This window comes from Trachurus japonicus, chromosome 9, assembly GCF_045865225.1.
Source record: "Trachurus japonicus isolate A0001 chromosome 9, Traja_1.0".
Classification (NCBI taxonomy): Eukaryota; Metazoa; Chordata; class Actinopteri; order Carangiformes; family Carangidae; genus Trachurus; species Trachurus japonicus.
Window position 1 is genome coordinate 18,563,408 of NC_140915.1, and position 17,556 is coordinate 18,580,963.

Consider the following 17,556-nt stretch of genomic DNA (forward strand, 5'->3'; position numbering starts at 1 on the left):
TCTGAAGAGTAGTAGTTGATGGGTTATCAGATTTTCCTGGCCACCTTCATGTTAATGTCACCAGTAACATCTCAGCTAATCCTCAGTCAGTCTGATCCTGCAACGGGGGTCCCAGTCCAATTCATTCCTGAGTTTGTCATCCCAGCTGAGGTCTCATCAGTCTCCAAGGCTGTAGGCTATATGAGCCGCCCATCATCAGGTCAATTCCTAATCAGCAGTGGGAGTCTGGTGACCCACAGCCTATCCAATAGCCCTGCACCCGATCACAACCTAAAGCCAAAACCATTGCGACTATCTCCACTCTACCCCCTTCACCATCATCCTTGCCATGAGTAAGTAAAATTTTTAGCAACAAACATGTATCCTCAAGTTTAAATTCTGCCACACGAGCCACTAATGACAGGTGAGAACTAAATATTATATTGTTAGAAAACTGAGAGTTTAATCTGCACCTTAAATAAAACTAAATCTAATGTGTTTTGTGGAGCGGTGTTGGTTGTAAATGCTCTTTCAAAGCTCAGTTACCAGTGGCCTAAATCCAAAAGTAGGCCTATCAGATGATCTGTTTCAACCATAAAGCTCTGTAAGACATCTATTCAAAACTAGCTTGTTTTCCCAGCATCTTTTACAAAGCCATCTCAGGGTGTGACCTGGAGTCACAAACCCAGTTCGTCCTGACACACTTTGTGTCTAATGCGTGTCTATAGAGTGGGAGGGCTGTGGCTGGCTCAATGCTGCTTACAGTCGGGAGTGAGTAACCTGATATTAGAGTGAATCAGTGGTTCTCTCAGCAAACATACTGTACATGAACCCAGCTGTTCCTGTCTAACACCTGTCCACTCCAATAGCCCATTCCCTGCAGTATCTATAACAGGACCAGTCACACACTAGATGAACATTTCACCAGCTGCTGCATTATTGTCCCCAAAGTGCATTAAGTTTCAATTTAAAGTGCAAATGTTTGTCTGTGCCTGCACAATAATTATGTGCAAGCTGCAGTAAGAATGTTGCATTTTACATGGTGCAAAAATATAATATATAACATTGTTTGACATGAATTGTACTGCATGTTATTATCATTTTTATTCCAGTTGCTCATCTGGGAAGGAGTGAGCCAGAACCATTAGCAAAAATCTGGAGCAAGAAAACACAAAAATGCATAAAATCTTCTTTTTTTTTTAAAGAAAGAAACCTGACATAATAAGGATGAGTCACAAAATCAAGATATTTGAAGAACCCAGCTGATGTCAGCTAGAAACTTATAATTCCAGAAGGACAAAATCATTGATGTTTCTTTTGATTTTGTCTAGGTGAACCCTTCTTTTTACAGTCTATGGGTGAACCTTTCAAACATATTAGATAATTATAGTCCTTTTGCAGCTACAGCTGAATTCAGATAGCCTGTATACCATTGGTTCATTCATCTGCTTGGGTTGTCTGGTTGTTTGCTTTCAGAACGTTGATGATTAAATCAAAATCAAACTGGTATATGATGTCCACTAGGGTTAACGCAACATCCATGCTTTACCTCAACATTTTACATTTTAGCAATAACATGTGATGGAAATATTATAATTGTTTGATTGTTCTCCCTTGTCAGACTTCCTGTAAATCAAGCCTATAGTGGATGTTTTATGATAAGTGGCATCACAGATAATCTTGTTAAAGCATTAGGCCATATCATCTGAGCAGGATCTTTTCCAGCAGCATCTGTTTCCTCTTTTTAGTATTGATCTGGCTGCTGGGGGGTGAGTGCTGAATGCTGCAGTGCCCTGCTAGTGCGAGATGCTGAGTCATGGGTAGCAGCAATGGCTCAACACAGAGGCACACTGCGTGTTACTGTGCTGTAACCACACTGGGAAGTGCCTCGTCATGAACTAGCATAGCATAGCCTACTCGTAAAAAGCATCAAACAGCAAAATCCCCTCCCAGTGCACTGAAAGCTTTTTTCAGCTGCCCTGCTGTCACTACACACCACTCAGTACACACACTCCACCCTCCCAAAGAAAGAGGTCAATGAATAATTGATCGCTTATAGCACAAAGGCAACAGACTGCAGGGAAACAAAATGACTTAGATCAAAGAGAAGACCCACCAAATCCTGAGGCTGCTGCAACCACTCCTACTGAAATATACCGTATTTTACATGTGAAACAATACAGTGGATTTAGTAAGGATTTGCATGGGTCCAAAGTCCTGCAGCAAACAAATTTAGTCCAAGCTAGACCAAGATGTGATAGCCATGGCAACTCTGTGAGGCTATACCTAGGCACCACTAGGCCTACTTTGATGACTAAATTACCACTGATTACAACTCATCATGAGGGGGACATAAATGTGCGTAAATGCCTAGGATCTCGAAAAACACACAAATGGCAAAAGTAGCCTAAGGAGTTGGAAAATCATCAGCACCATCAATGTGTTCTAAAATGTCATTGTCTATTCAATAACTTTGCTGAGATATTTTTGTCTAGGCTAACGCACTGGCATTGGCTAAAATATCTAATTATGTGAAAGAGTAAAATCTTAACTCAAACCACATAGGCTATTACCCAGATATAGTGGGACACGCCCTTCTCTGTCTCCTCAGTGTTAGAGCAGAGATGCTCATGTTGACAGTGTAAAAACTGAATGAGGAAGATCTTGTTGTAATGTGATGTGCCCTTTATACAAAGAGGAAATGTACACAAACAAAAACATCAGCCACTGTGTGTTATCAAAGTATGTGGATCCACTTTATCTCCAATAAGGACACGTCAGGGTGTCATATTCCCACTGCAGTATTAGTAAGCTATACCTGCTGGTCAGTTAGCCTACACCCAACTGTCTCCTCTCCATAATTACAGTGAGCACTTGAAAGCAACAGTGTATCCTCTCTGCACCAAGTGTAGAGAAGATAGCCTACTAGTTACATTCCTACTGGTCACATTTGCTTATATCTGACTCATTCTGTCTGTGACATACCACTGTCATGAGGCAAACAGAGGAGGTCTTTGTGTGTCACATTACAATGCACACACAGACTATGAGTGTGACCTACATAGGCTACTATGATAAGATAAATGTAGTTATGGTGCTCCTATACCCAGCCCAGATCAAGTGAATGTATTCATAATTACATTAGACTTAATGAGCCAGGCTCAATCCACCGCTATTCATACATGCACAGAAAGCCTACTTTCATGCACAACAATGGATCTACATAAAAATGCATGTAATGTGCTCTGTAGGCTTGTGAATGCCATAGAAAGCTTACATAAACCTCTGGGCTAATGCACCACAGTCTACAACGCCTAGTGGGAAAAGCCTAATCGTCATGGCGACAGCTACCTGGGAAAGATATTCCATAGAGACATGGCCATGGTAACCATAGGCATACATGGTAACCACATAACATACAGATTTACTGATCATTTCATTTCATTTCACAACAAATCGGTACACATACAGTTTTCTCTCTACACTGTCTGTTGTGTACACTGTGTTCCAACCTTAAATTAAGGCTGTAGGCTATTGTAATATTCATACGTTATCAACAGAATCGACTGTTAATCTTTATGACTTATGTCTGATAGGGAAGAAAAAGCTGAGTTCATTCGTTCATGTTGGAGGGGGAGGAAGCTGTTTACAAAACTGCATACCAGCTCACCAATGACCACAAACTGAACCATAGAAACAGCAACTAATCTGTGAAATGAGCTGCTGTTTGTTCTGAGCTAGGATGAAGAAGGGTATGCTTCTGAGCTCAGAGGCACATGACTGATAATCAGTGCTGTAGCTGAAGCAGTCGTGGTCAGTCTTGTTGCTGCGACAGTTTCCTTTCCGCTAACGAAACCACTGCCCTGCTATATCGTTGTATTCTGCTAGTCGGCCACGTAGGCTGCGGCTAACTAGCGGACATCTAGTTCTGGAAATGACTAATCAAACGTAAATATTTCAATATCTTATGTTAATCGTCGAGAAACGGTTTCACTGGCTCGAAAAGTGGTCGTGGTGCGGCAATGAAATACATAATAAAATCCTAATGTCAAATCTCATATCTTTCCGCCACCATGAGGGAAGTAGGCCAACGTCTGCAGATTATACGTTAGTCACACGTTTGAGATGAATGTGATTGACAGGCGGATTCGACCAATGGCAGACTAGTACTTCAATATTTGATTGGTCAACATATGTGTCTGTTAACTATGTGCCCATGTATCAGCCAATAGACGTTCGAGCTGAGGAGGAAGGGGCGGGCTTAAGTGAATTATAAATAGGCAGCTGAGCCGTTAAGCACGCACATAAAGAAAGTCTCAGTCGTGTGTGAGAAGGACCAGTCTACTACCAGAAAAAATGAGGGAAATCGTGCATCTCCAAGCCGGCCAGTGCGGTAACCAGATCGGTGCTAAGGTATGTAGAGCTGTATTTGTTTGTCTGACTACTGTTTTGATGGTTTTTTGGGGGAGAATAACGTTATTTTTGCTGCCGGGGGTCGATGCTTTGTGCCCATTCGCGTCCCAGAAACCACACCCTGGAATATCAATGTGTCCTACTTACCAGAAATTCCCTTCTAACGGCACATCCTAACTAAATCCTATTTATGGACAACTGTAGGATCGTTATTAGGAGCAATGGATACAAATAAAAAATGATTACATTTCATTTTTGCGTGTTTTACAGCTTCTGTCCAAATCATTTAATATTTCCGTTGAAAATCAGCATCTTTAGAAACCGGTAGAATCCGGTTTGGATATATTGATTTTTAAACGACGGCCCGTTATTTTAACAGAACCATTGTTCTTCGACAGCCGTTTGTGCAATGCGGATAAAAGGGAAGTAATGCTTGTCGGCTAAGAAACACACAGCGCCACAATCCTGAGGCGTGATATGAACGGTTTGGTGTGTGTGTAATGACAAATCATAATTTCACCATTTTGAATGTGATATAAGATTTTCTTTGTATGAGAGCAGCCTCGGGCTGACTGAGGCCTACTTGGCAATGCGTTTCACTGCGCCCGGCTTTTTCCTGAAGTAGGCGGCGTTGGCGGTTAGTGACGTAGCAAAGAATTTTCAAATTCACAACCCATGAGTCGCAGCCAATAGGGGATCAGGGCGCGCGCGCCTAAGTTAACATGGCGGGAAATGAAATGTCATTGTTCAATGATTATTACATTAACATGATTTACAACACACTATTGATTTATACCAGTTAAAGTGATTAATTATGCATGATGTCTACTAGTCATACTTGTATTCCCCCACCATCTAACAAAGCTTTTCATGCTTTGTTCTGCAGTTCTGGGAGGTCATCAGTGACGAGCATGGTATTGACCCAACTGGCACATACCATGGCGACAGTGACCTGCAGCTGGACAGGATCAACGTCTACTACAATGAAGCCTCAGGTAGAGCACAGCAGTGTTTAAATTGATAAACTGATTTTAATTGATGTATACTCTAACTTGTATATATATTTTTTCTAACCTAACATATCTTGGGTTTTTTTTTTTGTAGGCGGTAAATATGTGCCCCGCGCTGTGCTTGTGGATCTGGAGCCTGGAACTATGGACTCTGTGAGGTCTGGACCTTTTGGTCAGGTCTTCAGACCAGACAACTTCGTCTTTGGTAAGATCCTCAATTGTTAACATGGTCCAGAAATTGTTGAACTTGTGGGTTCTGTGATGCTAATGGGTGAATTCTTACCTTACAGGCCAGAGTGGTGCTGGTAACAACTGGGCCAAGGGTCACTACACTGAGGGCGCAGAGCTGGTGGACTCTGTCCTGGATGTGGTGAGGAAGGAAGCAGAGAGCTGCGACTGCCTGCAGGGCTTCCAGCTCACCCACTCTCTGGGTGGTGGTACAGGCTCTGGTATGGGAACCCTGCTCATCAGCAAGATCCGTGAAGAATACCCCGACCGCATCATGAACACCTTCAGCGTGGTGCCTTCCCCCAAAGTATCAGACACAGTCGTCGAGCCCTACAACGCCACACTGTCAGTCCACCAGCTTGTAGAGAACACAGATGAGACCTACTGCATCGACAATGAGGCCCTTTATGACATCTGCTTCCGCACCCTCAAACTCACAACCCCCTCATACGGTGACCTCAACCATCTGGTCTCTGCAACCATGAGCGGTGTCACAACCTGCCTCAGGTTCCCCGGACAGCTCAACGCTGATCTGCGTAAGTTGGCAGTAAACATGGTGCCATTCCCCCGTCTGCACTTCTTCATGCCCGGCTTCGCTCCCCTCACAAGCAGAGGCAGCCAGCAGTACAGGTCACTCACTGTGCCAGAGCTCACTCAGCAGATGTTCGACGCCAAGAACATGATGGCTGCCTGCGACCCACGTCACGGCCGCTACCTGACAGTGGCTGCCATCTTCCGTGGCCGCATGTCCATGAAGGAGGTGGACGAGCAGATGCTCAACGTGCAGAACAAGAACAGCAGCTACTTTGTTGAATGGATCCCCAACAATGTCAAGACCGCCGTCTGTGACATTCCTCCCCGCGGCCTCAAGATGGCTGCCACCTTCATCGGCAACAGCACAGCCATCCAGGAGCTGTTCAAGCGCATCTCCGAGCAGTTCACAGCCATGTTCAGGCGCAAAGCTTTCCTCCACTGGTACACTGGCGAGGGTATGGATGAGATGGAGTTCACCGAGGCAGAGAGCAACATGAACGACCTGGTGTCTGAATACCAGCAGTACCAGGAGGCTACCGCTGAGGAGGAGGGAGAGTTTGAGGAGGAGGGTGAGGAGGAGCTGGCCTAAATGTATCATTTTTACAAAGCTCTGCTGTCTTTTCTCTGCAGTGAAACGTAACGTTCCAAGTCTTCAAGTTTTCAGTGTTCTGTCTATGTTCATGTAAAAAATAAAAAGTTCTTCTCCATATTTGACATTTTCCTTCTTCATTCAGCAACTTGATTTGCATTACACTTAAGTGACTTAATCATGCACAGGTGGAGATACTGGTTGATCAGGGTTTCAGGCATGAACCTGTGAGGTTAGTGTAAACGGTGAACATTACTACTCAGCTGTCAAAGCTAACCTTCACATCAGCTTGCAATTACATAAAATGAATTTAAAATTATGCCAACAGCAAGCTTGTATAACTTTGCATTAATCCACTGGGGTAGAATACAACTCTCAATATAGTGATGTCATAAAAGATGTAAATGAACCTAATAAACTCATGAATGCAGTTATATTAGTCATCTGACAACATCATGTTGGGTGTAAAGATAAACAACCAGATCAAAGTCCACATACTGCTGCAGAAACATAGTTGTCTTTCAGTTTTTACCACATTACTGGAATGGAACAGATGTACAACACGTTTTATGATTCACTATTACATTAAATATGCAGCAAATAGCTTGACAAATTAACCTGACATGAATGGACAGGTTGGACACTGCCTGGTTCCTTCCTATAGAATGAAATGAAACCACAAAATGCCCCTGCAGACATTTTGATGTGGGGGCCAGTTGTTGAACAGTGTCTGGTTGTGGTCACTAGGTGGCAGTGCAGGCTAAGCCATTCTCTTCCACATGAAGTAGGTAAGGATGCTTACAGCCAAAGCCAGCAGCGTCCAGCAGCACACCTTCTTCACCTGGCTCTCCAAGTCCTGCTTCCGTCCAAAGCGTGACACAAAGCCACTCTGTCAGAGACAAGTGAGTAGATCAAAGTTTCAGGTGAAATTGTAATTTCATTTTCAATTTACAGTGCAAACAGAATGTGAAATATAACAGGCACAACATTATGATCACAGGCAATCAGTGTTGAGGAGCCTCTCAGTGCAAAAGAGGAGAGGGCTGGAGAAAATAAACTGTATTAACTGACCAACCTGTTATTTAAACTATTTTATTGTTCAGTTTTTATATCTTGTAGGCTACAGGTCAGTTTGGATAAATTAGCCTATTTTAAAACATAAATTTAAATCATTACACTTCAAAGAGGATGTTGCTTCAAAATTGGACAGGCAATCCAGTAACTGGAAATTAGCTAATATTATTTTGAGATTCATTTGAGAATATACATCTCTAAAGCACAATGAGGGGTGAAATGACAGGAGCCTTATCAGAATCAGAAATACTTTATATTCCCCAGTAGTAGTGTTTTTATTGGCTTGTGGCAAAATTTAGATCAAGAACCTTCATCATTATTGTGTAAATGATACTGGCACGGTACCCCTATAATTCACTGACACAGTTAATCCGAGAAAAGTCAAATATAGGCTACCATCACTAGACCTCTCAATTTGATACAGTCCTTCATTGCATCAGTTTTTTTCTGTCAAATCACTTTAAACTGTCCTCAAATGTGAAGAAAGAGCAAGGCCACACACATTCTTCGTTAGATGGATAGATTTTTACATTAGATTTTCCACACTTCTCTTTTTCTAAAGTCAGAGGGTTTCTTTTTTTCTCTTCTTTTTTTCATCAAAACATCTGCCGTCAAAGTCCTTAAGCTGGTTTAAGTCACTGGTGATGAAGTGATTGACTGACTGACTTTGTAGGTTTTGATACATGAATACAATTTTCATTGTTCGAGGTAGGCTACAACTGTCAGTCTGTAGCGAGCACTAATGGCTATTCAAAGGCAACACTGATACACAGACAGTGCAAGAAGGAGGGAAGTCACTGGGATCCCACAGCTAAATTTTAGCTTTGTCAATCAGGAGAAAATGACTCATGTGACATCACCTGAGCAGAACAGATGGTCTGTGTTTAAAAAAAACAAAAAAAAAACAGAGGCCATGAAGTCTGGAAGAAGTGGGTGTTTATCAGGCTCTGGTGAAAGATGCTATCAAGTGGCATCATGGGAAGTGGTGAATCCCATGTTTTCTTGGAGCTGACCCACCACGTGTGTGTTATGTTAAAGGGATAGTTCAACATTTTGGCAAATTGTCCCATTGCTATAATCCCCATAGTCATAGCAGTAGGTTTGTTACCTTTAATTGTCGATGCAAGCTGTTTTCCCGGAAGCTCATGGGATTTCTTGGTTTCTCTCATCAAACTCATCAAATACACAATCCAACTCAACTCAAAAACGCTCCTGTGGACAAGTTGTGACCTGTACATTCACCACGCTATGAGATAATAACAGAACGTTACAAGACAGAGTTGTTTTCGAGGCAAATGCAGAGACTGCTTGCCGAAAAACTGCCCCAGACGGGAACATGCATCAGCGGTTTTGCATGAATTTACCTCGAAAACAACTCTGTCTCGTATGTTACATTATTATCTTATAGCGTGGTGAATGTGCAGGTCACAACTTGTCCACGAGAGCGTTTTGGAGTTGTTGGATTGTGTATTTGATGAGTTTGATGAGGGAAACCAAGAAATCCCATGTAGCCTTTCTAAAAAAAATGGCTTGCACCGACAATTAAAGGTAACAAACCTATTCCTAAAACTATAGGGATTATGGCAATGGTCCAATTTGCCAAAATGTTGAACTATCCCTTTAATGAGAATCTGCTTCCTCTATCTTCACTTACCCATCCTCCCTTGTTTCGTATCTCAGGGCAGATGACTCTCTCCACGTAAGCCCCCACACACTCCTTCAGCTGGGGCAAGACCACCATCATGCCCCTCTCATGGCAGTGCAGGGCCATCTGGCCGGCCAGCACATACACTGATAGCACAGCGCTCCAGGCCAGGTCCCTGCGGTGGCTCCCGGGGTTGGGAGGAAAGAAGTGCTCATCGAGGATGCTCATGAGCGTAGGGCAGGCCGTGTGCTCCGTCACATCCTGGAAGACACGGGGCCAGCGCCTGAAGAAGATGGGGAAACGGGTGAGGAGCTCGTCTCCTGCATGGCGCAGGGCTCGGGTGCAGGCCGTGGGGGCAGGACTCATGGTCCCATCTGCCCCCCCTTGGGTTACATAGTCTATGTAGTCATGGGCCATCATGAAAGCCTCTCTCACCAGAGGATCAGGACTGTTCAGGCCCAGTTTGGCCTCTGGCACCTCCGACTGACACATGGTCGCCTCCAAATGCCACCTCACTAATCAGAAAGCTGTATTCTCATCAGACCACAGCTCACAGTTCTGTTTCCAAGCAGCACAACCATTCTCTCAGTCCAATCAGTCTGTCATGGCGGAGCAGGGACACTGTCAGTGTTAAAACATAAATGAGATTAAGTGTGAGGTAATCACATGTCTTGCAGTGTTATGTCTGACAAGGAAATATAGCATTTTACAACTCACCTCCTCTTCAATGAGATAAACACACACCAGTGCAGATAGAAGAGCCAGCAGGTGAAAGCGTGGTAGGGTCCAGAGGAGTCTGAGTGTCTGTGTGTGTGTGTGTGTGTGTGTGTTGCTGTCAGAGTGGGTCACCCAGTCCCCTCAACCGGCTAAATATAGAGCCCTTGTTGGAAACTGACACTGATCTCCAACCTCATGTGCACAATCATAGCGGTTCCTGACACACATCCCCATTCCAACACAAGCAGTGCAGCTAAATAAAGAGCTCAGAGGACCTGGAGAGTGAGGAGAAACTGGTTCGCTGTGCAGAGGGAGAGAGTGTTTATTTGTGAGTTACAGCAGATGAGTGAAGAGAACAATCGGAGCCAGTGCTGCTGCTGACGAGCTGCAGACAGTGAGGTTTAAACACTCTTGCATATAATCACATCCAGTAGAATGTGAAACAGGCATGATCAACTAAATGTATCATTATTATATATTACATATCAATAATTTTGAAGTACTTGTACTTCATTATTTCCATGTTATACTACTTAATTATAACTACAATATTTTTTATCAGTATTAATGTTATTAATATCATTATTGATAATATCATTATCTATGGGGTTTATGGGATTACTATTACTATTTCCAGTATACGGTTATATTAACAGTATATTCAGTTGTCCCTGGTCTCTCTTATCTCCGTCTCTCCCGCACCCACTCTTTCCTCTCACAAGCCAACCAGTTAAAGTGGACCCCCCATCCCATCCCATCCCCCACTGGCGCCAAGTACCCCTCTTTGTGGGTCTTTACCTGTAAAGCTCTTTCAGATAATGTGTTATGATTTGGCTCTACAAATTAAATTAAATATAATTTCATTTTATTTTAAATTATTTTGTTTTTTTCACTCCACGCTGACAAACTCATAATCTACTGTGTGTGTGTGTATGTGAGTGTATGAGATTGTTTGTCTATGTCCTCACCCTCTGTGTGTCAGCTGGGACTGGCACCAGCGACTCTGTATATAAGCGGATAATGAATGGATAACTTAAAGGATCACAGTCTCTGAGTATCACACCCCTGAGTTGATGAAAATCCATTTAGCCGCTTTATTTTTTGGTATCATTTTGGTGGTATACAGACTAAAGCCACTGTCAGACTGGCTTACTGGGACACTAACAAGTCAAAATACCGGAGAAATTCTGTTTCTTTCCAGTTACACCAAATTTTCTTTAGCCAGTTTGTGGGACATTTTCTATAATAAGGCTTGACCAAAGCCATGCAGTTGATGGCTCAATGACACCAATCTGAATTAGAAAATTCAATTAACAATTATTAATGGTGCTAAGAAAAAAAAAATACTGTCAACAATTTCAATAAAATCTGTTGACTGTGTGTTCTGTGGATTCTCGAAAAAAAGAAACAATTTGTCAGTGCTATGTGTGGCACAAACAAAACCCCATTAACCTCTATTGTCGCAGTGCAACAGCAGAAATGTAGTAACACATTTTTCAAAATAAAATCAGAACAGTGTGTGGAGAAATACCACCGCAGCAACGTAAAGTGTCAGATTTGTCTTTCACCACATGGGAGCAGTAAAGTATTGAAGATGCACACAGCCTCTCATTTACCATTGTGAATGTGCGTGTGGGTGACTGTGTGTGGTTTGGGAAGGGTGGGGGGTGGCTTGAGCTGTGGCAGGCATTTAGTCATATATGCGGACCAATTAACTCTCCCCACATGTTCATCAGTAATCTAATCTCTCTATAAACTAAAATCATATGTAAATGCAGCATGAAGAACCATTTTAATTATATTCAAGCAAATGTATTTAAATTATGGATAATACCTATCAGAGTCTCTCCAAAGACCAACACTCAGGCACACACAGCTCTGAATCCACAATCCCCTTTAAGAGTCATCTATTCTTATGTGTCACTTGGGGATCAGTCAAATGCTCTGTGTATTGAATTTACGTTTGTTGTTTTTAATATACTGATTCCTAGCAGCACAAAGACATGATCAAATGCTACCATTAGTGGCTCTGTGTTCTCTGGCCATCTGGCGCAGCATATATTGTGAATGTGCATGGGAGGGAAGATATGGCTAACCATCCAGAAAGAGCCCTAACCTACCCCCTTCACACACACCCACCCACACACACACACACACACACACACACACACACTTCTTCAGATGTACCATCAGTGTGTAAAATGGCTACCTAGTTGTTCCTCATTGCTGAGCCATGGAACAGAGGAAGTGACATGGTTGATAGTGGCTGCTATCAGGCCTCTCAATGTTCATGTGGCAACATCTGCAAGCAGGGGGAGCTTCCTGTCTCCTGTAGAGAGGATTTTCATGTGCGTACAGTTGCATTAGTGAGGAAGGTGCAATGGTAACAGGAAACATGGTCTAACTCACTGTTGCTACGTGACTTGCTGCAGCTGACTGTGTGTCTGCGGTTATGCGCTAACGTGTAGATATTTAGCTACATGTTTGCAATGCTCACTGGCGACATTACCTGACTAGCACTGGTCACCCGATTTGACTGGTGCACAATCAGTGAAAAACATGCAGTTCTTCTAATGACCACTAGCTCTAACAGTTAGCCAAAATGTTCAATTTTACGGCAATAAATAGCGTGATACAAAAACAGCTGCAGCTAATTTCCTCCTTTGTGACAACTGTTTATATAACTCACCTGTTTACATTTTAATGATGCTTAAAAGTATGTATAAGTCAGCTGACCAACAGGAAGTTGATCGGCAACAGTCATGGCAATCCCTCCAGCTCACTGCCATCCCTGGAGCTGCTCACAGGGCTGTAAAAATGTCTTTGGATTCACTGGCCCCAACTTCATGGACAGATCAACCTACTGGGCCCCAGGGCCAAAAAATGTGGTTGCGGCCCTGTTGACCTTCACTGAACATGGCAGCTTTTCAGTCAGCTGACCAACAGGAACCTGAACAGCAATATGGTTATTAATCCCAAAAAATATTTTTAAACAAAAGTATTAAGCATTCTCCATTTTAAGCCTCTCAAATATGTTTTTATTTTAATTCAGTATCTTCAGTCTGTCCAAGAAAACAAGCTTTTTGTAGGTGTCACCTTGGGCTTTGAGGACTTTGGATGGGCACAATTTGTTTAAATATCTTTTTGATTTCATAGTCACTTATGAATACAGAAACCAATAATGAATATCAGCATTAGGGTTGCTCCAGTACCTCCAGGCTGAAACTGTACTTGTGCTTGTACCAGCAAATTCTTACAAATGATCAAAAATCCTAATTAATGAACCTGCATGGGTTTATGGGGGTCCCTAGAGTCTGAGGGTCCTGGACTGGTAGCCAGTGGGGCTGCTTTGTTGTTCCACTTGCTTTATTTTATTTTTCAGATGAAATTCCCTACACCTACTGACTTGTGACATTTTATCTCTCCTACTGTTCAATTTATATTTACGGGAGTAAAAACTAAATTAATCAGTGTATGATCAGGAGTGATTCTGAAGCATACCTTAAATCCTGGATCAAACCCTGAATGGCCCGAATGGGTGGATACTGTTACCATGGTTCACACCCCCTTCTCTAATGAACATAATGGTTCCATTTCTGTCTTTTTGCATCCCTGCTGAGGTGTTTTTGTCAGTACGTATCTGCTCCTGGAAACACACACACACGCACACATGTCACACACGAAGTATCTGTGATAATTTAATCCAAAGCATCACAGACCTTCCCTCTCTGCTAATAGAGGAACACACAGCAGATGGAGGAGTTGCAGAGGAGTTTTTAACTGAAGGTGACAGTGATCAGTGAGACGCTACAGAGCAAATGAAACCACTTTGCAAAGCAGAAATGGCACAGCCCTATTCTGCTGAATGAAACAATGCAGTGTGTGTATATTTGGCTGTTATCGTCAAGCAGTGTAAGAGTATCTCTTGCTCTCAGGAAGTGGCTTATCAACATCTACTCACAAGTTGAAATGCACTTTGAAGTTCCTACTGCAAAAAAAAAAAAAAGAAGGCTTCCATAAAAGCTGCAAGGTGACAGAGAAAGGTTGAACAAGGCAGACAGATGAAAACCGACCTCCTCCTGCTCCTCCCCACCAATCTGCAGTCAAACAATCGCAATCTCCACGCCTCTTTGTTCAGGACTCCCATCAGCCTCACAGTGGGAGGTGTGGTCAGAAAGAGGAGGAAATTGCTCTGAATTTGTGGGTAATTGAAAACACCTATATCCCCCTGTGTATCCATCGCTACCTGCTTTAAAAACCTCCACACCCCTTCCTCTTCCCTGGCGCCCACTTTCTATACCAATACACTCCTAATGGCACCCCTTCCCCATCCAGTCCTCCATCTCCCACTGCACTGAATTGATGCAAACGATTGCACGCCCATTTGCTGTCTGAAGGAGAGGTGACCCACCTGTGTGGTTTGCTCACAGCCTCTTGTCCCACCTTCTCCCAATTGCAGGTATTGATGCCCCGCCATTGTTTCCCCCCTACCCAGGGGGTGGAGTGGTTTGTGGGAAAATTGGGGGACCCCTCAGGTGTTTGATGGCTTTTATCGATTTGAACCAGACTGTCGAGCGCCCATTTATCCTCCGCTAAGCTGTACAAGCTTTTTAGATAGAAGCTGTATCTGCAGAGGTGGCTATTGTTAAGTGGTGTTATTCTGCTCTAGCAATGCATAAGCATAGTGTTTTTTTTCCTCATGTGTGCCTGATCAATGCAGACAGAGGAAAATGTGGACTTTCTGTATCTCAAACTAAAGCTGTTCAACTTTCAAATGTATCTCTTTAATTGCAGCATCTGTTACAAGAAGAAAGAAATAGTCCCGACCTTTCTCTCTGGCACTTCCAGCAGGCACAAGAACATTTTCAGAACACCCAAATCTACCGCTGACTATACCTGTATTGCTTTATTTCAGTCAAATGTAGTGTAATCTCAAAAATCCTGCTTGAAAATGTAAAATGCAGATTCTATCTCATTAATTCGTAAAGCTTTTCACAATGGATCGACTTTGTTAATAAGGACAGATAAGAACTAAAGCACAATACTAAACTGTGGAATAGTTTTATTTATTTATACATTTATTCATACATTAATCATGTATTCATCATCTGTGCATTTGAAAAGTTTTGAGTAAGCTCCATTTGTTCATAAGGCTTCACTGCAATGAAGTTCAAACGGAAGAAGTCCATAAAAAAACAAAACACTGACAACAGGAGAACACTGCAGTGATGGGTAAACACAGGTGAAACACATTAAGGTGGGGCACAAAAGGGAAACGGGACAACCACCCAAAGTAAGAGGATGATAAGTGCACACAAGGTGGAGTGGATGGAGAAAAGTGTCAGGAGTGATGGTAGTCATGCAGACCAGTCATACTTTGAGAAATACAGGAGGTGGAGGTTAGAGGACACAAGAAAGAGATTGAAATTGTTATGAAGAATGGTTTTTGATCCAGCTTTTCTGTTCAAAGGCAAAAGGAGGTGACCTGAGATGTGATTGAAAGCTAATTGTTGCTGTCGTCTATAATGACCCTCCGTGTACACAAACCTCATTTTTGTATATGATTAAATCATTTTTTAATAAGTGAAAATGTCTTCAGTGCCATGTCTCAGATGTTATCACTGTTCAATTATATTTTTCTGGCATATCTGCGTTGAGGAAATATTGTCTGAGTATTGTCCTTACAATTAAGAGTTCTGACTTGCTGCTCCTTCGCACTTCTCCTGACAGGAAGTGAGACTTTCCAACTCTGTGGAACAGAAATGAGCACGAGCAGCAATAGCCACACAGCTGAAAACACAAAAGCTTTACCACTTACAGAAAGTGAAACTTGACAAATTCAAGGAAAAAGATGTCAGAGCGCCCGACACACTGATTGATCTCCGGGAACAGAGCAAAAACTGCAGTAATGAGCCCTTAGCACCAAACATGGAGACAAAGTAAAAGAGGAAAATAACAAGGAACTTGCAGATTACCACTTTAACAGCCTATTGAGATGTAGAACAATCGGCAGCAGCGTGATCCATTTGGAGCGTACAGAAATAGAGCTTTAGAGGCTGTTGTGTTCATTGTTGTGAAGGAGAGGCGAGGTGAGAATTGACTCTCCGGTGCAGAGAGCAGGCTCTCCATGCCAATAACCACCTCTTCATCAGCACCCCTTTGACACCAGCGTTCACTCACTGGAATATATATCACTTTCAAAACCTGCTCTCCAAATATTTAATTTTCAACTTGAGGTGTACCTCTTGTTTATATAACAAAAGCCTCCTCTCAATTAGAGCACCCGGGGGTGGGAGGAAGCAAGGGTGCATATCTGTACACTCATACCCCCTCCTGCTTTTTCTCCCGCTTCCCCTCCCTCCTCTCTTCTCTTCCTCTGAAACACGCTCATTTATGAACAGTCGCACATAGACACACATACACATGGAATATAACGCACAAGCACAGAAACACACACTCTTTGTCTCTCACACACACTCTTCCCCTCTCTCTCCTCTTGCATAGCTGTTTTGGAGATAATGAGATTAAAAATCTATTTTTGTCAGTCAGTTACCTGCAAGTGATGCATTAGTGGAAACATTCTGCAGCACAGTACACTACAACCATTACCAAAAATGAATGGGAATAAAATAGCTTTTCCCATTAAAACGCCTGTCACACTCACACAGCTGTTAGTGGAGGCTTATCTCACTTACCTACCCCTATTTGTTTTGTACATTATTCCAGCATAAGCCTCAACCTCAGTGACTCCGAGGGTAGTGGCGTGTCACTCATGCTTGAGGTTACATAATTTTAGTAACACTATAATATCACATAATTCATCTAAGTACACATTTAAACATAAAGAGGGTGGATGGGAAACACACTCTTCTGTGGTTTATGCTCATCTGATACTACACACTTGCATCAAAATGATTTACTAGATTGTTACTGATCCAAATCAGACAGCAGAGCAGTATTATTAAACACCATTGTTTAAAGGTTTCATATAATGTAAAAGTAGATGTCCATGTGTTGTTTGACTATAAATAAATTCTAGGGCCGATATAAACACGTGAAAGTGTCGAGGCCTCAGTCCACAGAAAAATGCACATGACCTGTATTCATAAATTGGGCCTTAAAATAAGCCATCAGGGATTCTGTAACTTTGTGATGTCACAACAAAGTTGTTACCACTCACTGAGCTAATACATCTCACATGTTTTTTATTGAGATTAATAACTGTAATTTAAATACAGATCACTTAGACTACATGTTAGTCACACATTAGTCATCACATAACAGTAAAGCACAACATTTTTCACACCTTAAAATAATTCACCACATGCCTCTTCAGCTCTTTGATGCTAATTTAGGTGAAAATGTGT

At 42.4% G+C, this 17,556-nt stretch overlaps 2 protein-coding genes across 3 annotated transcripts; one reads left to right on the top strand and one right to left on the bottom strand.

Annotated features, from left to right (window-relative positions):
- Positions 1-4,281: 4,281 nt before the first annotated feature.
- Positions 4,282-6,868, top strand: tubb2b (tubulin, beta 2b). Its single transcript, XM_085786343.1, has 4 exons — positions 4,282-4,392; positions 5,279-5,387; positions 5,497-5,607; positions 5,693-6,868. The coding sequence occupies exons 1-4, from the start codon at positions 4,336-4,338 to the stop codon at positions 6,751-6,753; spliced, it is 1,338 nt and encodes a 445-aa protein (XP_085642469.1). The 5' UTR covers positions 4,282-4,335; the 3' UTR covers positions 6,754-6,868.
- Positions 5,692-10,443, bottom strand: bcl2l16 (BCL2 like 16). Of its 2 annotated transcripts, none has more exons than XM_085786346.1 (3): positions 10,190-10,443; positions 9,482-10,093; positions 5,692-7,642 (listed from the first exon to the last, which is right to left on the bottom strand). In XM_085786346.1, exons 2-3 carry the CDS (start codon positions 9,962-9,964, stop codon positions 7,514-7,516), a joined length of 612 nt encoding a protein of 203 aa, XP_085642472.1. In that variant the 5' UTR covers positions 9,965-10,093; positions 10,190-10,443; the 3' UTR covers positions 5,692-7,513. The 2 variants fall into 2 exon arrangements, with proteins under 2 accessions (XP_085642472.1, XP_085642473.1); XM_085786347.1 differs by having other exon boundaries at positions 9,482-10,071; positions 10,190-10,303.
- Positions 10,444-17,556: the final 7,113 nt, after the last annotated feature.